General features: G+C 39.5%; 1 protein-coding gene across 1 annotated transcript; it reads right to left on the reverse strand.

Moving 5' to 3' along the window:
• Window positions 1–2,339: 2,339 nt before the first annotated feature.
• On the reverse strand, window positions 2,340–27,130 carry N4BP3 (NEDD4 binding protein 3). Its single transcript, XM_070933783.1, has 5 exons — window positions 27,047–27,130; window positions 10,297–10,725; window positions 8,518–9,054; window positions 4,665–4,922; window positions 2,340–3,877 (listed from the first exon to the last, which is right to left on the reverse strand). Exons 2-5 carry the CDS (start codon window positions 10,699–10,701, stop codon window positions 3,305–3,307), a joined length of 1,773 nt encoding a protein of 590 aa, XP_070789884.1. The 5' UTR covers window positions 10,702–10,725; window positions 27,047–27,130; the 3' UTR covers window positions 2,340–3,304.

The raw sequence follows: 27,130 nt of genomic DNA on the forward strand, positions 1-27,130 counted from the left end.
CAGCTTTTATTGGTACTACTACTACTACTACTGCTACTACTACTACTACTACTACTACTAATAATAATAATAATAATAATAATAATAATAATAATACTGGGAACTGAGCAGAAAAATGTCTGAAGTAATTAGAGATGAGGTTTGTCACATCTAACCTTGGATTGTCACAAATACACAGAATCTAAATCTTTGCTGAATATGAATAGCAAAAATACAAAATTTGCTGCGTGATGCCCAGCTACAGGATGTCACAGAAGTGAGTACACCCCCTCACATTTTGTAAATGTTTAAATATGTATTTTCATGTGACAACACTGAAGAAATGACACTGTATACAGTGAGTATACAGCTTGTATAACAGTGTAAATGTGCTGTCCCCTCAAAATAACGCAACACACAGCCATTAATGTCTAAACTGCTGGCAACAAAAGTGAATACACCCCTAAGTGATACATATTTGGAAAATAAGGTAAATCTGATAGGTTTTAAGAATTCCTAGCAATACAAATGAAATGCACAAAAAATGAAAAGCATATAATTTAGGAGCTATATCATGTTGCTCTTTCAGTTCCCTGAGAGAAATGTGGTTCAGATCTAGATGTATAGAGGGGTCAGACTATCTGAGCCCACCAAGTGTTTTTAGATTAGAACTATAACACTGCATCCCTCTTCATATATTTGGCAGATGCCTGGGCTTTCCTACTTGGATGAAATGAACCAGTCCTGTGGAATTCAGGAAACTGGTTTATCCAGCAGTTCTAAGAGGCAAATACCCTTGTTACTTTTTGTGACGCCTTGACTCTTCCCTGTGGCATCTGAGCAAGCAACTTGGTTTCTGGCTTAGCTGCCAAGTTTTGGTGCCGCCCTCCCTGGGTTGCTTCTCAACTCCCTGCAGTTCTAATTGATGGGTGGAAACCTGCTGTGGGGATTTTGGAGTGAGGCACCAACAGAGTTTTGGACTGGCGTGGGCACAGGAACCAAACAAGAAATTTCAACAACCAGCTGTCTTGCAAGAAAAACAAGCATTTGTGGTTTTTTGGGACCAGCAAAGAAAAAAACCATCTGATATAGTAGGAAGTATGTTACTAGTCCAGCACAGTGTAATCTAATTTACAGTATCTTTTTTTCAGTCCTTTTATAATTTGCTAATTTATGGGTTGGTATCTTGAAAATTAACCACATCCATATAAGTAGTTCCTGATAAGGGATTAAATTTATAAAGTGAGAGTGAGACTGCAGTACGGGTTAACCGTTTAGTGGATTTCTAATTATATTAAGTGCTTATACTCAAGGATAATTCAAAGATGATTCTGCAGCAAAGAACTCTGGCATACAACTGGACTGTTTCACATCTAGTGTGATACATTTTCATCTAGGTTCCATCAAATCACTTAATAGCCAGATAGCTTTTCTGCTCTGGAAAATGAAATATAGGAGGAAGTGATGTCTTATAACTAAAATGAAATATGCTAGGCAGCGATGCCTCCAGATAGCATACTAATGGCAAGTTGTGTAGCATCAGTGAACATGGATTAAAACAAGAAATGCAATCTGAGACATATTAAGATGTCCTGAGCTGATCACTATCAAACATATTTAATATAGGATTTCATGCACCATATTGGATAATGGCAATCCAAAAGTAGTAAGAAGATTTGAGTAAACTGACAAAATGTTGGCATTTGGAACATAACAAGACAGCACTCTGCATTGATCTGTCATATAGTGATATTTCTCTTAGGGCAGGGGTGTCAAACGTCACGTGATATATTGCAACTTTTTCCCCCTTTGCTAAAATGGGGGTGGGCGTGGCCAGTGCATGACACATCCAGCCCGCAGGCCATGAGTTTGACATCCCTGTCTTAGGGCATATATACAGTAAAGCTTCTGACTTCATGCCAGAGCTACATTCTTAAGAACACACTTTTTCCTTTAACTTCACATCTGTATAGTCCATACAACATACCACCTGATACCATTTGGCTTGGGCAAGCACTATTCTACAAGCAAGGCAGTTTTTCCTCATCACTGCAGGTTTTCCTTACCAGTGGGATATGTAAAGCTCTGTTTTAAAAGAGAGAGAAACTACAAAATCGTTGAAAACATCATTCATCCTCTTTTTGGTGGCTTAAAGGATATTTCGTATAGGATTATTTTCATTTTACATCCATAGATTCCCAAAAGTATTTTAAGAGATTTCCCAGCCCAATCTTCCTCCCCTCAGAGGAAAAATCCCCAAGATTAGACATTGTTTCTTTGTTAAAAATGCGTGTCCTAATTTTTTCTTATATTGGCTTATCAGGTTTTAGAGTTTATAAAACAACATGCAGTTTATCCATTGAGAACATCCCTTATAGCACAAATGGCAAAAATACTAGGAACAGAAAACATTACAACAGGGGAAAAAATAGCAGTCATAGAGCCAAAAGATTTAGGCAAATATTTATTCAATACATTGCCAGGTTGTGCTTCCATTTCAGAATTCTTTACGTTAGCAAGAACCTTCAAACCTAGAACAGAGACACCAAGCAGCAACCGAACAAATATGTTCACAGCTTCATTCTCATTATTATGGAGAAACTGACCATAAGCCAGATAACATTGTCCTATGATATTTTAACGGCTGAGCCCAAATGGCTTGGCTTGTGCTTTTGTTTCATAGGCCAATGGAACTGGAGTTGCTGTTTCGCTTTCCAGAGCCAAAAAAGGATCTCTCTTACAATACAAGATCATACAATCACATTATACCTGGAGCTTTGACCTTGACATAGCATGAGGCCCAGCCAGATGGATAGAAAACAAATGCTATATAGAGGGATTCCTGATAGAGCAGATATTCTATGCCTTTCCTTCTAGTACAGCAAGCCAAGTTTCAAATGATTAATGGACAAGGCTAAACCTTCCTAATAATGAATAACCTATATATTCTTCATTTGTTTTCCCCACTGAGCCATATCAGGAGGGTTCCCAATTACAGCTAATTCACATTCCATAATTTAAAAAGAAACTTCTGTATTGACTCCATGCAGGATACAAAAGGAAAGCCTTTTGCTCTCCAACACAGCAGTGGTACGGAGGCAAGCGTCTACTTGGATTGACAAAAAATTCCAAATATATTGCTGTGATTCCATCCTTTGAACAACAATCTGCAAAATCCTGTATGTTACTACAGGAACAAACTTCTGCGCTGGGTTAACAGGCTCTTTAGTTTAGACATTTCTTCTACCAAATCTTATAGTCCATGTTGCAGTATGGGGCTTCTGCCCATTTGCCATCCCAGCAGAAGATCTTTCTCAAATATAGCTCAGATTTTAGAAGATTCAGCTCTCTCAATCCAAGGTGATTCTGAATCGCTATTTCTAGATTCAGCTGGGAACTGACGAAATTCACTCAGCTGCCTTTCCAGAGCCTGATTTCGATGGTACATCTCCATGTAGCTGGCCTGAATCTCACGCTGATAACGCAAGACTTTTTCTTTTTCCTCTTGCCATATTTTTCGCTCATGCTCAAAGTTTACCGCTTGCAGTTGGGCCTGGCGCCTTTCCCGCAACAATTCTGCCCACAGCCACTCAGTTCCTTCTGCACTCTCACCCTGCATTCCCCGACATTTAGAATCATCTGTTTCACAACCCAAAAAGTCCTGGCATGCTTGCATGGGAGACTCCCTGGAAGAAGGAATAGGGGAACCATGATCTGATAAGGGTTGGAAAGAGTCCCCCAACTGCGCCAGCTGTGAGTCCTTGGCTTGCAACTCTGTTCGAGCCTCCCGCAGCTGTGTTTTCAAACTGAAGATTTCACCCAGTTTCTGGGTCATCTCTTCTTGGGCATCGCGGATCTGCTGCTTCAGCAATGAAATCTCTGCAGTTTTTTGACATACCTATGAAAAAATATACTAGGATGAAGACAAGAAATTAACTAAGAAAATGTAGTAAGATAAGAGAGTCTGTGAGATGGTGGAATATTTCCAACAGAGGCAACAATGACAACCCCAGATACAAAGGGAGATGATGGGATAGCTCCGTGTTGGTGAACCTATGGAACACGTGCCGGAAGCAGCACGCAGAACCATCCCGCAAGGAAAGCACAGCCTCGCTGGCTCTTCTGTGTTCCTGTGCACACATGTGCGCCTGTCAGTTGGCTGTCACGCGTATGGGAGCAACAAAACCCAGAAGAGCGGTGTTCCGTCGCACATGCGCAGACTGGCACCTGAATTTCCGGGTTACATTGCACGCATGCATGATGGCCAGCAATTCGCCGGGTGCACATCCATACCGGAAACCGGAAGTTTGGGTGCCAGCCCAAGCATGCATGATGGACCACCGCTCTTCCGGGTATTGGCGCTTCCACGGACGCAAAGGCCAGCAGGGCTACGCATTCTTTAGGGATGGTTTCGCGTGCCATTTCCGGCACATAGGCCGGCAAGCGGGGACGTAAAAGGTTAGCCATCACTGGGATAGGTCATACTGAAGATTTTTTTGTGCCTTTACATATGAAATCTAGTTTCATGGTTGGACAAAGCTCTAGTATGGCAGTAATCTTGTCAGTTATCTAACAAGAATATACCTGCTTCATAAAGAAGTCCAAAAGTTCAGTTCAATTCACTGCTTGCACTCAGCATGGACATTAGAACTAAATAAAGATAGTCTTTGGTGCATATTTCTCACCTCCCATTTGGTCTCCTCCAGTTTTGGACTGAGGCGTTCTGCTTGCTGCTGCTGTGCCCTCAGCTCTTCACAGTGGCTCTGTTGAAGATCCAGTTCTTCTTGCAGCCTCTTCTTTTCCTGCTGCACTTTGTAGAGTTGTAGCTGAAGTGCCCTCTGGCTGCGCTGGGCTTGGTACATTACCTGTTGCAGCTTGGCCACATACATTTGCTTTAGCTCATCCAGCTCTTCCATCCAAAGACGCTGTTTGTCTTCAAATACCTGCCAGAGTAAGAGAAGGTTAAGGTGGGCTCACAAAGATTAGGCTTCCTATGGAACGTCACATCCGTTTCTCTCAAGAGATGACATAAAAGTTACATCTATACATAGATACACTGCAGTAGCTGAGTATGTCCTAAGATTTTGGTGCTCATTGGAATTAGCCAGTACCTTACAATCAAACTGCTTAAAAGAATATGAAGATGCAAGATTAAACTTAGTAGTAATTAAACTTACATTTTTTCTATAAATTTCTTGCCATCCAACATTTTATAGATGGCAAAATAAATCATATCCTGGTGGTATGGATACTATTGTGAACTCCCAAGGGTGGATAACAACACACACAGGCATTGCTCTGATATCTTAAAAAATAAAATATAGCAATATAGCAGCCTATTCCAAACTGGTACAGGTAGTCCTCGAATTACGACCATAACTGAGCCCAAAATTTAATTGCTAAGTGAGGCAGTTGTTGAGTTTTCCCCTATTTTACCTTTCTTGCCACAGTTTTTAAGTGAATCACTGCAGTTAAGTTAGTAACACGGTTGTAAAGTGAATTTGGCTTCTGCACTGACTTCCTTAGAAAAAAGACGCAAAACATGTCCCCAGGACATTGCAACCATCATAAATATGAGCCAGTTGCCAAGCATCTAAAATCTGATCACGTGATCATGGGGATTCTGCAACTGTCGTAAGTGTAAAAAACATTCATAAGACACTTTCCTCAGTGCCGTTGTAACTGAACGGTCACTGAATGAATGGTTATAAGTCGAAAACTACCTGTATTTTCTTGAACATCTACAATGGGAAATATTACCTATCATATCTGGGTTTGAGAAAGCGGGTGTATATAGTATTTTCCATCCTTTAATCTAGATTTTTTCTGAATTCATTTATTTAACAAATAAAGAAAGAATTTTTCAACCAGTTTCAGGAAAAAAATGTGAAGGTTAATTCATTTGATTGCCTATGATATATGAGAACTAGCATCAGGGGAAGAAGGTTGGAGGCAAAATGCCAATCACCTAAAGCTATAAGCCTGGGTTTAAACTTCCCTCAGTGCTGTCTTCCCCCAGCTTGATATTAGATCAATAAAACCACTACTTTGGAGTGCTCAGGTCTAAAGTGATGGCTTCCGAGTGAGACAGCTTCTCCCTTTCTTGGTGAGGCATGCAAATGAAATGCAGGGATTTGTGAAGCATTTGTGAAGATTTTCTCTGCATCATCAGAGAAAATATTGAGTTTCCCCATCTTTAATATAAGCAATCAGGCAGGAAAGCACACAGACACACACATATACACACACACGTATGTATGGCTGTGAAAGTTGGACCATAAGAAAGGCTGAGCGCCAAAGAATTGAGGCCTTTGAACTATGGTGCTGGAGAAGACTCCTGCGAGTCCTGCAAGGCGATCAAACTGGTCAGTCCTAGAGGAGATCAACCCTGACTGCTCTTTAGAAAGCCAGATCCTGAAGATGAAACTCAGATACTTTGGCCACCTAATGAGAAGGAAGGACTCACTGGAGAAGAGCCTAATGCTGAGAAAGATTGAGGGCAAAAGAAGAATGGGACGACAGAGAATGAGGTGGCTGGATGGTATCACTGAAGCAGTAGGCGTGAGCTTAACTGGACTCCAGAGGATGGTAGAGGACAGGAAGGCCTGGAGGAATGTTGTCCATGGGGCCGCGATGGCTCGGACACGACTTTGCAGCTAACAACAACAATACTTCAACAAACGTTGAAGTGCTCTAACTACATAAAAAATTACATATTTCTGTAGCTTCAAAAAGTCCAATAATGTTCCCCAAAATGTTATTATAGAGTCTTGACTATTATAATATGCACCATATGGGGCTACCCTCAAAAGTATCCAGAAGATTTAGTTGGTTCAAATTGCAGCAGCCCACATGGTTTTGTGCAAATGTAGAATTGCACATGTGTCACCTCTCTTGGGGAGCTGCATTAGTTGCCAATTTCTTTGTGGGTCTAATGCAAGGTGCTGGTTGTTACCCGTAAAGCCCTATATGGTTTGGCCCCACCTTATTTCAAGGACCATCTTTTCCCAATTACATCTACTCAATTCAGCAGATTGGAGACGCAGAGTATATTATAGGTTCCTCCTACTAAAGAGGTCCACCTTTTCAATGGTAAATCCCTCCCTGTGGAACTCCATCCCCGCCAAGGTAAGACTGGCTTCATATTCTGCCAAAAGCTCCTGAAGATCTGCTTTTGGCAGTGGGCCTGGAGATTGATATAGAGCCCATCAGATGGCTTCTTTGAATGTTGTTACTGGATTGGGGTGCAAATAGGTTTTGTATTTGGGGGTTTCATTCCTGTAAGCTGCCTGGAGTCACTGTGAGTGAGTTGGGCAGCCATATAAATTCCCTTAATAAATAAAAATAAATATTAATATTAATAAATAAAATAAAAATAATAAGAATCATTAATCTTAATATTAAAATATTAGGATATGTCTAGTTTAATGAAAAGTTCTAGGGGTGATATTATGTTCCACTATCTAAAGGGTTGCCACAAAGAATGGGGGGGTCAACCTATTTTCCAAAGCACTTGAAGGCAAGACACGAAGCAATGGATGGAAACTAATCAAGGTGAGAACCAATCTGGAAATAAGAACAAATTTCCTGACAGAACAATTATGCTAATCAGTGGAATGACTTGCCTCCTGAAGTTGCGGGTGAACCATCACTGGAGGTTTTTAAGAAGAGATTGGACAACCATTTGTTTGAAATATTAGTTTCCTGCTTAAACAGGGAATTGGACTAGAAGATCTCCAAGGTCCCTTCCAACTCTGATCATCAGAATAACATTCTGATCAACAGCCAAAAATGGGAGCATCAATTCCCAACTATCCAGGCTCCTTCACACAGGACATCGTTCAAGATAGCTCATTTCTTAATAAAAACATAACCTCCCACTGACACAATACACATTGCAAACAACTCAGGCAAGTAACACAACTCTTCCTACATAAACTTTCTTTTCTGACTCTATTATAAATTACAAACATAATGAGATATATCTGCAAAATTATAAAAGCAGGTTGAGGACTACATCAGCTGATTTGCCTCCGCTTGGGTGTGGAAAGCAGACATAAGAGCTTCAAAATAAGATTCTTGCAAACAAATCAGAACTACTTGTCTACTTGCCCAAATATATCTCTTATTTGTGGCATGCTGAAAGCATAAAAAAGAGGGGAAAAGCAACCAACTGCCTCTCTATAAAAGCTTTCAGCTTCATTGCCTTGAGGCAATTTTTATTCATCAAGAGGTATCCATGCGAGTGGCTATTAAAATGCTTATAGAAAGATTAAAGAATGGATAACAGAGACAGATAATAGATACCGTGTTCCCCCAAAAATAAGACCCTGTCTTATATTTTTTTGAACCCTGAAATAAGCGCTTGGCCTTACTGCCATATGCTCAAAAGCCCGATTGTTGGGGAAAACAGGGTAACAACTATTACAGAGTCGTATGGAGAATTTTACAATCCGAGATGAAGCCAAGTCCAGTAAGCTAATTGAGTTCCTGATATCCATAGGACCCAAAAATTTCCTATGAAGAAAATGTACCCACCTGTGTGAAGGGGTCATCATTCTCACTCAGATTTCTCTTAAACTGACGGAGCTCCATGCCTTTCTCACTCAGTCGGTCCTCAAGCTGCTTTACTACATCTTCCAAAGAATACGTGGGCTCATACGGAGGGGGTGGTTCCCCTGAGCTCTGTAGTCGGCTCAGGCTCTTGCAAGACAGTGGAGCTTTCTCTACTGCCAAAGGATCTCGTGGTCCCAGAGAAGCCCTATCTAAGGAACCACCGATGTGGTTGATGTGTCCTATGGAAGCACTCAGCTGATTTGGACTAGGCTTGAAGCGGGGATTGTATGTGGGAAAACTTTGAATGGAGTTTGTGCCCTCATCAAGACTGATGGTGTGCAGCAGATGGCTACGCAGAGGTCCACGTTGTGAGGAGCTGCCAGTACTGCTCTGGGTTAACAGTGTATGCAAACTCCCATTGCTCTTTGACATCTTCTGTCCTTTGCTGGATGACAGTCCCTGCATAGACAATAAACTCCTCCCGGGCACCACCTTGAAAGCTGAGGGCCTGATCCGACACTAAAATTAACAAAATGGCCATTAGCAGTTAAATTGGCTTTTGCACCCTGGATGAATTAGTTTAGCAAGATAGTTTAGCATAGCTGGAATGCAAGGAAATAAGCATATTATTATCATATTTATAGAATTAGTCATTTAGAACAGCTCGCCTCTCTCCTACACATATTCAGCTTTTCAATTTCTTTCAGCTAGTTGTTGTTTTTTTGTAGACGTTTCATTATCAAACTAGGTAACATCATCAGTGCTGATCAGAAGGGAATACACCAAAGACCCCACAGTTCAACTCTGAGCTACAAATATCCTCTTTTATTAGTAAGATCTAAAGTGGTAAACAATAATTTCTTTCTAGTCAGGATGGGGGAGGGGAGAGATGTCCTTTGCAGCAGCTTTCCAGAGATTAAGCTGTTTTTTAACTATAAAACGTAGAAGCAACCCATCTGGCTGGCATTAAATAAGGATACTGTTCTGATAGCACTATTAGCACTGTTTCTCATTGCCTAGATTGGCACTAGCATTTAGGATCCTGTTTCAGAGCTAGATGAATCTTTCAGAGCTGAAGGAAAAGATTCCTCTGCTCCAACTCCGATATGGATGATTGTGATTATCTATCTCAGAAAGAATAGTTTTTTTTAGCTTGGCTTTTCTGCTGTTTTAGAGAGTCTCCTGGAAATGACCATAACTAAATGAAGTTTAGCATATCTGACAGTTTGGCACCAGTTCTTAGCAATCACTTTTGCGCTTTTCAGACATAAACAGATCACATTGCAAGAGCCCCTGCACTTAACATCAGGGCCTTTGAGGCATTGCTTCTTTAGGTACCATGACACTAAAGTGACCTGGAAGTGGAGAAATAAGAGCTGTGCATGGATCAACAGGTATTTTTCAAGCCAGCAGAACAGCATGCTAAGTGACATCTCTGAACTAATAAGTGTTGAAATTTGTAAAGAACTGGCTTGGGGTGAATGTCCATCACATGGCCATTCCCACTCTAAAGATTCAGTAACCGATTCAATTCTGTTCAGGGAAGATTACAATTAGCTCAGTTCCTCTGATCCATTAGCTTCTTAGTTTCACACATCATCACACAGCCTTCCCAAAACACATGCTAGCCATAAATCTGTATATTTTAATATCACAAAACTCAGAAATACTCTAGACCTACTGGATAAAGGACAAATATATTTGTTTCATGCCAGAAAACTATTTCTAAAAAATCTGTTACCACATTCTTGACGTCCATACCTTGTCAAAACGTCCACGTTCAGGCAAAGAACTCTTGGAAAAATCTGCTCCTCGTTGATTGTCCTGGAAGTACCGCTCAGGGGACTGATTCTCCCGGTCACTCTCATAATCCCGTTTAAAGCCACCACCAGATGATGGATGCTTCTTCTCAGCCCGAACATCCCGTTTTCCCCCATGTGGGTAACCAGAGACTTCACGTTGCGATATTCCTTTCCGGAGCAACCCGTCTGGTTGGCGCATCCGTCGCAGACCTCCTGATGCAGAGGGCGAGAACTCTTGCTTCTCTACTAGACTGCCCACGCTGCCCATCTCACAGTTGTTGTCAGGCTCAGAATCCAGAGAATGAGGATCAAAGAGACAATGGCTGAGGTCACAGGTCACATGAGAGGCCTGTGCTGTTGCCATGGAGATTTAGAGATAATTCCAGCACTGCCAAAAGAAATCATATTCACAAAAATTAGTGATGACTTTGATCCCACCAGCCCCTGTGGGGACATTGATCCCAATCTATTCCTGACAGTCAAAGAACACCAGTTAAACATATCACGGGCATAAGAAAATGGTAATCTTTCAGGCTCAGTAGCTTCAATGCCGGAATCCCCAGTTTTATTTAAAAAAACAAAAAGAAAAAACAACAACCACCAATACTCAAAGACAGCTGACTGCATGAACAGAACTATGTGATTTTCTCAACAAAAGTTCCAAAATGATTTGCTATTACCTTCTTCAAACACCACTGCTAACTTCAGACTCCTGGCTTCTGCATCTCTGTCGTGCTTTACTCACCTCCTGTCAACTACGTTGAAATGGTGCCTCACCAGGAAGAAACCTTTCCCAAAAAGGACTACGTTTCACCCAGGTCAGGCCTAAGGGTATGTTGCACCCTTTCTATGACATGCAGATTCTTAAATCAAGCTCCTCCCCTTACTCTAGGCAATACTGGAATTACTTGTACAGCCACCAGCTCTTTATTGATCAGAAGGGATCGATCTTGGGCTGATGAGCATATGAGATTTTCTAAGAACACCAAAAGCAATCACTGACCATCTCCTCTGCTTACTTGGCTTCATTTACGGAGTTCTGCCAGGAGCAAAGCAGAGGTAGTCCCCCACTTACAATTAATTGTTTAGTGACCATTTGAAGTTACCATGGCACTGAAAAAAGTGACTTCCGACTAGTCCTTGCACTTATAATTATTACATCATCCCTATGGTCACATGATCAAAATTTGGGTGCTTGACAATCGGCACATATACATATACATATACATATACATATACATATACATATACATATACATATACATATACATACATACATACATACATACATACATACATACATATATATATGTAGGTCTTTGGTTATTCAGGTTTTCTCCTGCGTAAAATTGGAAGTGTCTTGGCGACGTTTCGACGAAGTCTCACGAAGCCGAAAACACCAGCCTGAAGATGACGAATGAGACTTCGTCGAAACGTCGCCAAGACACTTCCAATTTTACGTGGGAGAAAACCCGAATAACCAAAGACCTACATACAAACACCCGCGAAAACCTCAGAAAACAAATATATATATTTGCAGCATAGAATGTTGCAGCATTCTAGAATCATGTGATCATTATTACTGAACCTCTCAGCCAACTTCCAACAAGCAAAGACAATGGGGGAAACCAGATTCACTTAATGACTGTGTGATTCGATTAATAACCATGTGAATTTCTTAACAACTGTAGCAAAAAAGGTTATAAAACCAGGCACAGTTAACTTAGCAACCTCCTTGTTTACCAACAACAATTCTGGTTCTTTTTGATACTTGTGTATCAAAAAAAATCCACAGTTCAGCAAGCAGCTCCACACTACTCTTAAATCCTTCTAAAGTCAGATATATTTAGAATATGTTTGAAGCAGTAACACAGTCAAGTAACAAGATAACCAGCCAGTGGCTGGCCCAGAATAGCCCACGCATTATCAACTGAGAACTTGATTACTGGAATTGCAACAAAGCTAGCATCTCATCAGTGCCAATTTAAATGAGCTTGTTGACAAACACCAGTGCTCTGACTTCAGATGACAATGTCCCTAAGTACTATAAAGGTAATGGTAAAGATTCCCCTCGCACATAGGTGCTAGTCGTTCCTGACTCTAGGGGGCGGTGCTCATCTCTGTTTCAAAGCCGAAGAGCCAGCGCTGTCCGAAGATGTCTCCGTGGTCATGTGGCCGGCATGACTAAATGGAACGCGGTTATTTTCCCACCAAAGGTGGTCCCTATTTTTCTACTTGCATTTTTTACATGCTTTCGAACTGCTAGGTTGGCAGAAGCTGGGACAAGTAACGGGAGCTCACCCCATTACGCAGCACTAGGATTCGAACCACTGAACTGCCGACCTTTCGATCGACAAGTTCAGCATCTTAGCCACTGAGCCACCACGTCCCTCTTCCCTAAATACTATACAAGCTCCTTAATCATTACATAATTATTAATTAATTAATTAATGCCAGAAGTGAGAAAGCTTGTTGGATGAGAATTGAAATGTTTTCAAGGAAAAACCAAGAAAGTCCAATTTCCATTTGGAGAATCTCCATTGAAAATTAATTGAACCAATATACCAATAACCAAAATATTGAAAAATATCATATGGGAAGAAGATGTTTGTCAACAGATACAAAAGCATCCATAGCTGAATGAGGAACAGATCCTATGGTTTCCAATTTTCCCTTTCCACTAAGCCAACTCTAGTTAATTCAAGTGGTCAACATCAAGGCAATATGAAAGGGTTTTTTTTCCCATGGTAGTCATCTTCTATATGCTTTTCTTCTTCCCACATGTGTTAATAATATAATCTTTCCAAGTAGGCCTATGGTAGAGAGCCAGACTAGCTATACTGTAGCTGATGTTGGCACTGCTCTTACAGCAGAGTAACCCATTTTAATGTATGCAGCTGGGCCCTCAATTTAAATAAGAACAAGAAAGGGCAGGAGCTGAGGTCTTGCATCAAAATCTTCTTTTTTCAACATCAGTAGAAGAGAAGTGGAGGATAGGTCCCAGAGGTGTGACCCAGATGGGAATGGCAAACCCCCTGATTCTTGGAACATCTCTGTTCCAGAAGGTCATACCCATTGACTTCCAATATCCTGTGTATAATGTAAATAAAAATAATAATCATGATTCTTAATTGCTCATACACATAAGCATTTGCACATACATGTGCATCCTATCTAGCAGTTAAAACTGGAAATTGTCACTGTCTTTTAAAGCTCCATTTCTTAGCAGCCAAGTACTGTGTGCAAATTCCTGAGAGGAGGAAGCTGGCAGTGAAATGGAATAAGCAGCTGGAATTCATTCTGTGGATACTGTTTGGCATTCAACTTAGTGTACAAGATGCAGATTGTTGTATCTAATCTTCCACTTGTTTTGAAATCTTTGAATTTCTCTTTATGGGCATCTTAAAGAATATGCCTTAGTATGTTAAATACCATATTTACTAGGACCTACAGTACATACATACATTTCCATTGCACTATTTCCTTTCAGGATAAGCAACATTATGTAGAGTGCGGAAAAAAGTGCAACAAATAGTTCAGCCAAAGAAATTGAAGGCAAAAATAAGAAAAAAGATACAGCAATGTAGCTGATTGCCAAACACAAATGCAATATGCACAAACACATGAAACAAGTTTTATAGACATACATAAGCAAGCATAGCTGCTGTTGTGGGGGAAATGCCTACTTTAATAAGGAAGTGTAGCATTTGGAGACTGTTGAAACAGAAATATTTTTATTGGCATGCACAATTACAGTAATCACTGGGCTCTTTGCCAAAGGAATACAGAAGAGCCTTAAACAAAACTATGGTTCAGATTGTATGTCTTTGATTTGTTGGACAGGAATGATAAAATAAATATTGAATATTATATTATAACCTTTACAACCATAATGTAGCAACTGATAATGTGGGTCCTCTAACTACATATACTAATACTCATACCATAAACAATTTATTGTGGCCATTTACTGCCTCCTCTTCATACCATAAAAAGACAAGTTTGGGTTTTATTATCTGTCCCTTTCTCAGGGTCAAAATTCCAGCTAGCTGTTTTTTCCTCTCACATTTTCTCATGTTTCAGTCATAGCCAGAATATGTCATTAAACATCCACTCTGTCATTTAACATTTCTTCACTTACAGTTAACAGTTTCAGTTAAGGAAATGTGGTTGCCAAAAAAACCCACCACACAATTGCTAGATATCATCAGCCGACACCAAACTGAGCATAAGCCAAGTGAAAGAAACCATACAAGGCTGGAAAACGTGGAGACACCTGGTCCATAGAATGGCTGAGAATCGGATATGATTGAACAGATAGCATTAGCATCTTAAGTCGCGCCATCTATACTTGCAGCCTTAGCCTTCCATTTAAAGCGTTTATTAGTTCCTTTCCAGCATTTTTTTCTTGAACATTAATAATTATAGAATTCGTTTCGATTCCATTCTTCAGTATATCACTATCATTCCCATGTATCTCACTAAGATACACTGCCGATTCCTTCACTTTCGTTTCATCATAAAACATCCCCTTCATTAATAGCAGAGTAAAATCACTCTGCTAGAAAGTCCTTCTTCAGCTCACCTACAGAGGAGGGATCTATTAAAGCAGGGGTGTCAAACTCGGATACGGTCCACCGAGTGCTTAGATTTGGCCCACGGGGCTGCCCTGGAAACAGCGAAGGATCGGCCTGTGGTGCTTATGCCAGTGAAAATGGAGCTTGGGAGAGCTGCACATGCCCCCCCAAGCTCCGTTTTCACTGCCAGAGGGTTGCAGGAGGCCATCACAGCTGGAAACAGAGCTCACTAGGGCCACGCACAGCCCCCCCCAGCTCTGTTTTCGCTGGCAGATATTTTCAGGAGGCTGTCGCAGGCAAAAATGGAGCTTGGGAGCCTGTTTTCACTGGCAGAGGTGCCTGTGAAAACGGGCACCTCTGGGAAATGGGCACACTCATGGGAAACCATGAGTGACGCTGAGCTGGCCATGCCCACCCTGGCTGCACCCACCCCAGCCCCGAGGTCAAACACAACCCTGATGCAGCCCTCAATGAAATTCAAGTTTGACACTCCTGTATTAAAGCAATGAGAAGGTAAATATGACCTAAGCCCAAATAACGTAGGGGTTTTGTGAAATGCCTCAGACAGAAAACGCCCTAATTCATATAAGAAGAGGAGAAGGTATAGCATAATCAGAATTGCAAGATTTTGTTATTATAGTGTATCTTAATAAAAGTTGTTTTAGTCTTCTGTGGAATTTATTTCTTAGTCTTCTCTACCTCATGGAATTGACAGCTCCCTTGACCCACTTTTACCAATTTTTATTTCCATTAAATTGTTCTGCAAGTTCTCTGACTCTTTTAATCTGTATCGTTCCTTGTTCTCTATATAAATTATACAATATCTTTCTTCTCATTCTCATTTTTGCAGATAAATTTTTATGCATATAATCTCACCCATCTCATCATTTCATGAAGCATAGGCATCCCAAGAAATCAGTGTTTTTGTCAAGAGCAGTGCAATCTCTGTCCTTTTTGTATATGTATAAAAAGGTATGTATGATCCTACAACATGCACACAAAAGGGACAAAAAAAGCACCACATCAACATGATGCTCCTTTCATAAATTTTTCTCTTTGCCCTTCTTTTGTGGATGCCTCTCCTGGAGCTATCTACAGGAGGATCCAATATAAAAAAAATCAAACTGATTATAATCAAGAAAGCAAAACCTAACCTTTGTATGATTCCCACCCGTATCTATTTGTGTCATTTATGTCATTTATTATCATCTTAAATACCATCTGATTTTTTATTATCATAACTCACCGTAGTCTAACATTAAATCATCAGCAACCTTTGGATTCCTAACACAACAACAAACAGCAACAACAAATAGCATGACAAGTTGTACTCTCTAACATAAATTTTAAACTCTTTTGTTCATAATGAAACCTATTCCTCCACTTCCTGTCTATATTCATCAACTCCACACCAAGATTAGACCACCTTCATTCATATATCTGTTACATCAATCCTCTTTCTCTTATTTGCACAAATACACAAAATATTTCATGCTCTTTACCATTTATTCCTCTTGCATTCGAAGTCACGTTATTCTACATTCCCTGGTTGTCACTAGATGAGCCCATAAGATTGACCTCCGCCAACCCTTATGGCTTTGGTCAACATAATGCTTTTTAGTATTAGAACCACGGTGGCACAGTGGTTAGAATGCAGTAGTACAAGCTACTTCTGCTGATCACCAGCTGCCAGTAGTTTGGCAGTTCGAATCTCACTGGCTCAAGTTTGACTCAGCTTCCATCCTTCTGAGGTGGGAAAAATGACGACCCAGACTGTTGGGGGCAATATGCTGACTCTGTAAACCACTTACAGAGGGCTGCAAAGCACTGTGAAGTGGTATATAAATCTAAGTGCTGTTGCTATTGCTAGTAAAGTAGAAAATGAGTAAGTAAGCTAAATTCCCAGTCTTGCAACATACAGCCAGGGTGGATAAAAATCGATGATTTTATAAAAAAAAATAATTTAAAAAATGGATTTTTAAATTTTAAATCGGATTTTTTTAAAAATCAAATTTATTTTAACAAAATGCTTTTGGAGTAAAACTCTTTCTAAATATAGCTTTCTATTTAAGATACATTAATAATTTAGTTTATTCAGCATGAAATGGAGCTTAGTTATGTAGCATGAGGCTGTATATTCTGCAAAATTAGGACTGTCAGTGAGTCAACAGTGGGTTAGAGGAGAAGCCGCTGTGGGAGAGAGATGGCATTTCCTCTTTAAAAATTATGATTTAAATCGAGTTGATTTATATCAAGCCTTCTTAGTAGTGATTTAAATCATGATTACTGTAAAGACAACTTGGATTATTTTTGGTATATGTGAAGCAATATGCTGGAAGTGTAACCAAATATGTTTTACTGTCAGCATGTTTATATTTGTAGAAATACATTTATCATCATCATCATCATTATGATGAGATAAATATGCTGAGGTGGGAAAACACTAGATGGCAAGAGAGTGTTTTCTAACTCTGCTACCACCTAGTGGTTATTTGGTTGTTTGCAGCCTAGGATCAGATCAACAGACTGGAGAGAATTATGAATTGGTACTTCTAGACTTAAATATTCAATATGAAACTATACCGGGGTGAAATGCTCCCGGTTCAGACCGGCTTGGGCGAGTAGGTAGCGATGATGGCCGGTGGTTCGGAGAACCGGTAGCAATGGAAGCTGGAGGCTCCGCCCACCCGCCACCCGTCCCATTCCCCGGAGTCGGGGAATGCACCATTCCCTGACTCCTACTGCCCACCTTTCTCCCGCAGCTGTCAGGGAAGGCAAGCACCCAAAAGATACCGGAGTCGCTCACTCTCCTTCTTGAATGAGCTGCTCTGGTCCATGCGCCGGCTGCGCAAGCGCATACTGTTTATTTAATTCAGTGGCAGGTTGGATGTGCGCTTGCACAGCCGGTGCGTGGACCAGTGCGGCTCATTCAAGAAGGAGAGTGAGCAACTCCGGTACCTTTCGGATGCTTGCCTTCCCTCACAGCCAGCTGCGAGAGAAAGGTGGGCAGTAGGAGTCGGGGAATGGTGCATTCCCTGACTCCGGGGAATGGGGCGGGTAGGCAGAGCCATGGGAGAAAGGTAAGGACACGCATTTAAAAAGTTTTCCTACCAGGTTCTGTGGGCGTGGCTTGATGGGAGGGGGGTCTTGTGACTGAGTGGGCGTGGCTGAGTGACTTTGAGTTGGCCATGCCCACTCAGTCACAGGACCACCACCCCCCCAGCCATGTTCACAGAACCAGTAGGGAAAAATTTTAGATTTCACCCCTGATCTATACCCCAATTAAAAGAGGGTAATCAGGAAAGGAAGCAGAGAATATTTGTTGCAAAATGCAATTATGAGAGTCTCATGTTTGTTTCCCACTTACAATTGCAATTGTTATTGCATCTTATCTGAACTGTATTTTATGATTCTTGTTCTGTCACAATAGGGAGGATCAGTGCCTTCCATATAGGAGAAGAACTCTGCCTTATTGCAAAACGGGGCACTCCAATCATTTGTCTGTTGAGCACTTTCATTTCCATACAGCATCAGGAAAAAGCTAGTTATATAATGATTGTATTTGTATAATAGGCTTATTCTGATTACAGTGAATTTATTTCCCAACACTTATATACCACTTACTTAAGTGAACCCTGGTTCACTTAAGTAAGTGATATATAACCCCTGGTTATTTCATAATAATAATAAACAGGATAACACTATCAGTAGATGAAGGCATTAAAAGAGAATTAAAATCAACCAAATTCAACAGAATTAAAATTAAGATAACTAAATTCAGTCACACCACTGAATGAGTACTCTTGTAGTTCCAATGTTGCAAAAGGTTGGAGCTGGAAGACTACATCTTCAGTTCTTGAAAGTGGCCTGTGTAGGGCCACCTGAATTTAAAAAGAAACTTGTCTGAGAAAACCTGTTTCTGGATTCCTCCCCTCCCCATTACTGCCAGAGATGCATCTATAGTACTGGTATGTACCTGTTGGCTAAACAAACAGGATGATGAGATTCTGATCCAACTGGAATTGTGAATCCACTGTACCTCCAAATCACAGACTTGCTCCTCTGGGAGGAATATGATCCCCACCAAAGTCAGAAAAGGGACCCTGAAACTGCCAAGTTATTCTGTATGAACACCTACTCTGTTTTTTAACAACTCTGTTTTCTTTGTCCTATTCAGTCTCATATTGTTTCCAGATACCAGGTAAAGAACTTCACTGCATGTCTGTGAAAGCAGAAGAGTTACCCTAGTCTTGGAAGCAAAAAAAGACCTTGCTGTATTTCCCCCCTTTTTATAAATATTTACGATCCTTCAAATCTAAAGACCAAATGCTCCTGTTGCAGAATATACAGATCCTGTTTTACGTTAACTTCTAATTGCCATAAAAAATTATATCATGATTTATATCTGAAGATTAGAACTGAGAGGTCTGAGTAAAATGGACCCATTCTATAAATGCTGGTAGTTTGCAATGTTCGGTTGTGGATAATACTGTATTTTGGACATACTCTTCATGGATTCTTATTTTGTATATTTTTTTCACTGGTTAGAGGCCTATCTAGTCCATCATTCTGTGCCACACTGTAAGTGAACTTGACATATGTGGAAAGCTGGACTGGAATCAGTGTCTCTTTTCAGATCATTTACAATAAGCAGTGATTAGGAACAATAAATACAAATCAATGTTAACAAGTGTACTACATAAAATTATTTCTGTCTATCAGTCCTGAATCTCTCTGCAATTAGTTTCAGTGGATGATTTAAATTCTAACACATGCAGAAAGGAAAAAAAATCCTCTTTATTCATATTATATGAGCCAGGCATTACTTAATAGGCATTCATTTCCTCTCCCTTTACTCTTCATTTTTCAAGTGGAAGAACTATTCCTCATAGAGGAGTTATTTGGTTGTCATTTCTGAAGCTTTCTTAAAAAACCTATTGTGGCTAATATTATTAGATATCTATTCTCAAATTCCATTTAAATTCATCTAAAATTGATAGTGCATTTCATTCATTGATGGTGACACAGTAGTAATAATAATAATACTTATTTGAATTCATTTCTTTATTTTTTAATCTACTGCCAAACAATTTTTGCTAAATGACAATGAATTCTAGTAAGAACTGTACTCTTTCTGCACAGTGCATAATTTTTCTAAACCTTAGTCAGTCATGTGTTCCCGCAAAGAGCTTCATATGCTTAAAATTTTCCTTAGAGGAAAATATTTCCACGCCATGATAATTTCTTCTAGTTATGCAATGACCTTTCTCAGACAGAGGAATCATAATCATACATTTCAGTCAATAGACTAGCTAATGGAAACTTCACTCCCAAATTAGGTCTTCATCAGCCAGCTTCTTAATTCAGGAATACCTTTTCATGGAATCCATTATGTTTTGTTTCCGGAACCTCACATCCTCCAAGATACCCCAAGGGGATTTGTGGGCTATTTGCTGTTGTAAACCTGTGGCAAGAGCTATTTTGCAAGACATGTTTTCCAAAGGGGAAAGGAAAAGTCATGGAGAAGTACAATAAAACCTTGATATAATGGGCTGTGAATACAATGGGCAAGAGGGGAAGTGAAATCCAGGTTTAATTATACTATGGTATTCAGTACCTATAGATAACAGATAGCGTTTACATATTGCAATAAGCCATAAAGTAATTTGTTTGGTCTTGATTTAGCATAATTTACCCTGTTGGATAACCAATTGACTACAGTGTATTCAAAGTTAATGGGTAAACAAAATGTTATTTAGTAAAATGTGTGAAGTAGGTCACTATGTAGATGTTCTGAGTTAGCCACACCTGTTGAAGATTCTTAGTAGACTATGCACACTGCTGACAGTACAGAATGGTGGAGCACCTCTCACTACTAACCAAATATTTTCAGGCAAGACCAGTATCCAGAGAGGAAGAAAGACAGCCTTAATCCCTGTGTGGCCCATGTAAACTATAATTTCTTCTCTAAACAAGGTGAGGCCGCAATTGAAAACAAGGAAATAGCCAGTATTTCCTGTAACCTACAAACTCTAAGAATAGCAATGTCACAGGAAGCAGCTTGTGAAAGCCCCAGGCAGGTAAAGCTGACTGTGTCTGGAGCATTCAGAACTGGAAAGCAATATCCAGACATTCCTTTGAGTATGAGTATTTTCAGTCTTGGCTCTGCTCTGAGAGCGCTCTTTCAGGAACAAAATAAATATGTCTACAGAACTGCTTTGCCACAGACAGTATTTGCAGACACCCCAACTCAAATCATCATATGCCAAGAGATACAGGAAATAGCACATGGCCATCAATGTCCTACAAAGAACTCCAAAGAAATGCACAAGTCGTTTGGTTTTAGCTCTCCTACAAATGAATAATGAAATCACCCTCTCTTTAAGGAGAATTCTACAGCCTAATGTTCTTGGCTAGATGATTCAAAGCAATTAGATTTGTAGTTTCAAATACAAATAGAACTATTTCAGATACGAGTGCATAACTATTGGGCTTATAACAGCTACTGGGGGCCATGTTGCCCACATACACCCTCAGGGTTAATTTAATCACAGTTTATTCAATTGAACCAATTTTCTGTGTTCTTTTAATAATGGATAAAATTCTCTACTATTAATTAGTGGTATTAATAATTATTAGCTACATGCTAATTGGAATTATATGCTAGGCTAAAACTGGGTTGAATTAGAAGTATATGCTAGGCTAAAATCGGTTGGACAGATTGGGGCTCAGTATTTTATGCAAACTTTTTCTTTATGTGTTTTAGCACAGTGTAAAAATAATAAATACAATATTGCCCACATAAAGTACATATTCATATAAAATGTAATCAATTTATATTCTGAAATAAGAAAATGCCTTGTTTTAGTGTATATAGCCTATTCTCTAATGCAAACTACACATTTTTAAAAGAAATATTTGATTTATAAACTGCCATACTTCATAGGCTCTACACAATTATACAAATCAAACCCAGTACAAAGAACAATTGTAAGACAATAAATTCACTTAGGTAAGATGGGTGGTATAGAAATGTGATGAATGAATGAATGAATGAATGAATGAATGAATGAATGAATGAAATTGTAAAAATAACAAAAAAAGCAATGATGTAATCTTCCCATAATTTAGTCACTAAAGGCCTTCCAGAAAAAAAGTATTGTCAACAATGTTTGCATATATTATATCGCTGAGAGAATACTTCTGATTATCAAAAGTGGGAAGATAAGACCAAAATAAAATAGCTAGGATAAAATTGGTTATCTGATAATTTTTTGTACCATGAACTGCAACAAATACGAAACCAAGTATTAAAGCTCTTACCTGATATAATCCCACTTTGATTTCATATCTAACAAAAGATTTTATTCCAAACTTTAGCAAATTTTCTGCAACTATTTCTGCACATTATTTATAAGAATTGGAAAACAAAGTACATACTGTGACTGAACCCTCTCCCTACATAAAAATCCCCATGAAATCAAAAGGGCATTAGTACTTTCTTGTTTGTGATCTGGATTATAGTTTGCTCATGGCTCTGATTATGACTGCATAGAGAACTTGCACAATGTTTAGCTTATTTAACTTTTCAGAGTTGGGAATTTCCCTCAACAATCAGCGAGCCTGGAGGGTTTTATATTCCCTAAATTGAAATATATCACTTGGCTTACAGCAGGAGACAACAAGCTATTTTTGCAGCACAACCCACTGTTTCCATTTAGTAAACTGTAGTTAGAATGTGTAACTTGATCTGCAGGAGGTGGAAAGAATGATACTGTACTGCTACCATTGATAGATAAATGATCCTGATTCCTGACTTAACATTCTTTTCTGCCCAAAGTCTTGATTCTACCAATGATCAAATGTTATATTTGTAACTATAAATTAATGAGTGACAGCACAGCAAACTAGTCATATGTATGGAGATGAAACCTTATAATCAGACTTGGAGATTCCTTATAGCAACCTCTCCAATAAAGTGGGTTAGAATGAATATCCCATTTCACTAAGACTCAAACGGAATGGGACAACTTTCCACGGCCATCTTGCCATGGCCAACTCATCATGAGACAACTTGCCACAGGACAATCACATTTGTCAATCACATTTCATTTTGTCTCTCTTTTGGCATCCTTTCTTTAATGATTCTGTTTGACCATTTCTTTGATATCAGTGTAACTCTTGTCCCGTGACAAGTTACACCATTTGAAAACAGGTTAGGATCAAGTTGTCATGGAGAAAATCTATGTAACCATTAAGAGCCAATATGGATCTGATGGCACACAATCAGTATTACAATATTGATGAAGCTTGCTTATGGAGTGGCTGAACAAGTTAAAAGTTGTTGGCTATATATGAATGGAGTGATATTAATTATGGAAGTAAAGCATGTGGGAGAATAAATAAAATGTTTGAAAATGCCTCAGTAGGGAGCAGGAACTAAGGCAATGTGTGATTAATTTATAAACAGATAAATCTCTAAATACTTATGGTAATAATAGAGCTATGTTGGTTTGGGATGTGAATGTATGTGTTCTTTTTATGAAGATGCCATTTTGCTAGCCAAAAACTGAACTATTTACAGTCAATATTAGATTGATTACATGATGAGAAACACTGATCTGAACATGAACATACTGACATGCCTATGTTTAAAAGCATGCACCTGTCCCTTTTGTTATGTGGGATAGGATATGTCAGGAGAAACATAAAATTAAGTTGAATATTACAGGAAGAGAACATTTGAAAAATGTGTGTGATAAAACAGGAAGAGATAGGATGAGGGAGTAATGAATGAATGTAGACAGAATACAGGTAGTCCTCAACTTATGACCACAATTGAGCCCAAGATTTTTGTTGCTAAGTGAGATAGTTAAGTGAGTTTTGCCCCATTTTACCTTTCTTGCCACAGTTAAGTGAATCACTGTAGTTGTTCACTTAATAACATAGTTGTTAAGTGAATCTGGCTTCCCCATCGATTTTGTTTGTCAGAAGATTGCAAAAGATAATCACATGATCCTGGACACTGTAATCATTATAAATATGAATCAGTTGCCAAGCGTCTCAATTTTGAACACATTACCAAGGGGATTTTCAAATGGTCATAAGTGTGAAAAATGGTCATAAGTCACTTTTCAGTGTCATTGTAACTCTGAATGGTCACTAAATGAACTGTTGTAAATCAAGGAGTTCCTATATAATGTGAAGTAAATAAGTGTGAGTTTTAGAGTCTTAGACCAATATAGAAAAGTGACTCACTAATAGGAAAGAAATATGCTGAAGGGGTTTGGAATGGACTGAAAGGAAGGGGTAAATTGAGAAAATTGTGGTGGAATGGAGTTAGGCTAAATGGAAAGGAGGAGAAGTTTAGAGGTTAGTTTATGAAGCAATGTATGGATATGATAAAAGCATCAATGATTTGTAAAGTAGAAAAACTTACAGTGAATGGTATATATAATCACAATTTCCTTTTCTGGTCCCAAGCCTTTAATTTTTTGAGCTATTTTTACCCTCTTTTTAGGATTTATATAATACAATATTGCTTAGCCCAAAAGAGAAGAGCATGATAGGTACAAATACAAATGAATTATATAAAATTATATAAAAAATCCAGAGTTTAACATCGGAAAAAGATTAAATTATCTGTTATTGATATTAGCTTATACTTTCCTAACTCAGAAATGAAGGGCCACAAAAATGTGAAGTTTTCAAGTTGGTCCTTTAATACCATATAATTAAAACTTAAATGCACACTCACACCCACAAACAGAAATTATATCATAGCAAACACAATCCCATACACATTAGGTGTATCTATAAATACATCTATAATCGCAGAGAGACTAGATTTAGATATCCATATTTCTATCCAAGCACCATTTGCAAGGATGAATCCATTAGAAATTAGCTGTTAGGCAATTTGGGGGCATTGTTCAAATGTTTGGGGGAAGATGTCATGATGGCAATGGAATCAGTTTGTCTCCCAAGATCTCCCATTCTCACTTTTAATTCTCTACACACAAATACACACACAAATCACTGGATGGCCTCCAGTTGTCCTTTGGAAAGTTCCCCTACAACTACTGACCCCTCAAGTTTTGCCCATGCCAATATTTGGTGTTTTCCAAACATTTTTATTGTTTTGTAAGAATTCTCTGGCGACCTTAGAAGAAATAACTGCATTTGTTCCATTTTAAAACAAATGGTAACTTGTGAACAATTCTTCTGCAAAGCAGCTTCTCACAAATAGGTTTTCTATCAATAACCAGTTGTATAAAATCCACTAGTTGTCAGTTGAACCGATGCTGTTTATCCATGGATTTAAAATATGGGTAGTAAGGAGTGAAAGAAGGATCAGGGACTCAGAATTCATTTCCTGCTCTTCCAAACTTTTACAGTGAGATTTAAATATAGATTTGTGCTACTTCCTTATCTACGAAGAATGCTATTACAATTGTTCTTTTGAATTCTAGGTAATTTAACTGAATTAATTTAAAAACATCAGAACAGTGTTCCAAGGCTGAAATCTTGCAATTTCCATAAGGAGAGTTTCCTTATTTTATAAATTGCATAGTCAAACATTTGCATATTCAGGAATCTGCCCCTTTTACAAACAGAGGCCAGAACTTCAGGGTGGTCTCTTCCAAGAAAAGAATAAGGCCGGTAGCAGAAGAGCAAAAGGAGTCGGATGATGGTTTCATGCAGACAACTAAGGTCGCACAAAAGACTGAAGGAAAAGGATCATTTACAGCAGAACTGTAAATGATCCAAATTGAAATGAAAGCCAAATTGGATTTAATTATTTTTAAATTATTTTAATTTTCATACTGTATGTATTTTAACCCTGGCTGTTCACAGCTCTGAGTCCTTCGGGAGAAGGGCGGTATAAAAATTTAATAAATAAATAAACTACATAGACACACAGCATACTCGAGATCTACTACTGAATTCTGAACAAATTTATGTCTGATGCCTGTTATATCTTGGACTCATCAAACATTCCAAAGGATTCCACCTGTATACATGATTTAAATCAATGAACTTTTTTTTCCCTTTTCTGTTGCGAGGGCAAAGCGTTTGAGAACTGTATAAAGAGATCGTTCGCATCTACGGCACTGATCTGGAGCTTGTTTATTAAAAGCAGCTCCCCGCATTTTTATTTCATTTTTCGGGGACAATGAGCGTAGGTGAAATCGTTTAATCTCTGAAGAGCAGCAGCCCCAATTCACCTTCGCGTGAACTATGATTAGGCTGCCTGCTGGCAAAAAAACCAAACAAACAAAAAAACCCAGGCGCTGCTCTGCTTTCCTGCCGGGCTATATTTTAATCTATCTAGTTTGCTATTCTGCCCTGCTGGATAAAAGGCGCGCACAGAACCCGACCTACCGTATAGCTATCATGTGTTCCGGTTTATCCAGATCTACGGCTCGGTAGAAAACTATCCCGGCATTAATGTCACAATGCGAAGTTACCCAGGAGGCAATTCATTGAGAGGAGTTCTCTACACAAACTAATTACATCGCTACCATGATTATCCCAGCTTTTTTTACCCCAGCCAAGCGGGACTGCGCCGAGCCTCTGCCATGGAGGGATCGTCCTCCACAAATAAAAAGGTGTCACTTCTCCCCTACCCCCCCACCAACTCGGCTTCGGGCAAATCAGCAGCTGGCTCTGCCGGACTGGCTTCGCTGGCCGGCCATCCTCCCTACCCCACCCCATCACTTCGAGATGCTGAGTCCGGCACTAAAGAGACCAAACTCCTTCGCTCCAAGTAATGTCCGAGGCAACATGAACCAGCCGTCCCCCACCGGCATCTTTATATCCCCCACAAACAACCATTAACCGGTCCCATATCCCATCTGCCGCCCCCAACACCCGTAACCCGGCCTCAAGGAATCGGGTCCAGCCGGCTGCAGACCACCAAGGGAAGCGGTTCCCCTTTTCTCTTTGGAACCCACGTGTCGGGGAATCAATGGATTAAATCGAGGCGGGTTTCAGAAGGGCAGACCAAAGTATTGGTGTCCGAGGAAACCCAGAGGACAAAGGCAACTGGACCGATCTCGATTTTTTTTTTTTAAAAAAATGGGGGATTTTCGAGAAAACTTCCCGGCCCAGTGGCCAAGAGCGACTCACCATCGTTGCTGCTCGAAAGGTCGATCCTTTGCTTAGATGGGATTCGCCTCCATTGCTCCGCAGCCCCTCAAGCTTAGATCCGCC

This window comes from Pituophis catenifer, unplaced genomic scaffold (assembly GCF_029215685.1).
Source record: "Pituophis catenifer annectens isolate HBS135680 unplaced genomic scaffold, rPitCat1.0.hap2 SCAF_2, whole genome shotgun sequence".
NCBI classification, from domain to species: Eukaryota; Metazoa; Chordata; class Lepidosauria; order Squamata; family Colubridae; genus Pituophis; species Pituophis catenifer.

What these genes read in the sequence shown, in the direction of transcription:
- N4BP3 (XM_070933783.1), bottom strand. Translation starts at nt 10,701, where the DNA reads ATGGCAACAGCACAGGCCTCTCATGTGACCTGTGACCTCAGCCATTGT. An exon ending in ATGATGACCCCTTCACACAG is followed by an intron (nt 4,923 to 8,517) that starts GTGGGTACATTT and finishes TTACTCTGGCAG; the next exon opens with GTATTTGAAGACAAACAGCG. An exon ending in TGGAGGAGACCAAATGGGAG is followed by an intron (nt 3,878 to 4,664) that starts GTGAGAAATATG and finishes ATTTTTTCATAG; the next exon opens with GTATGTCAAAAAACTGCAGA.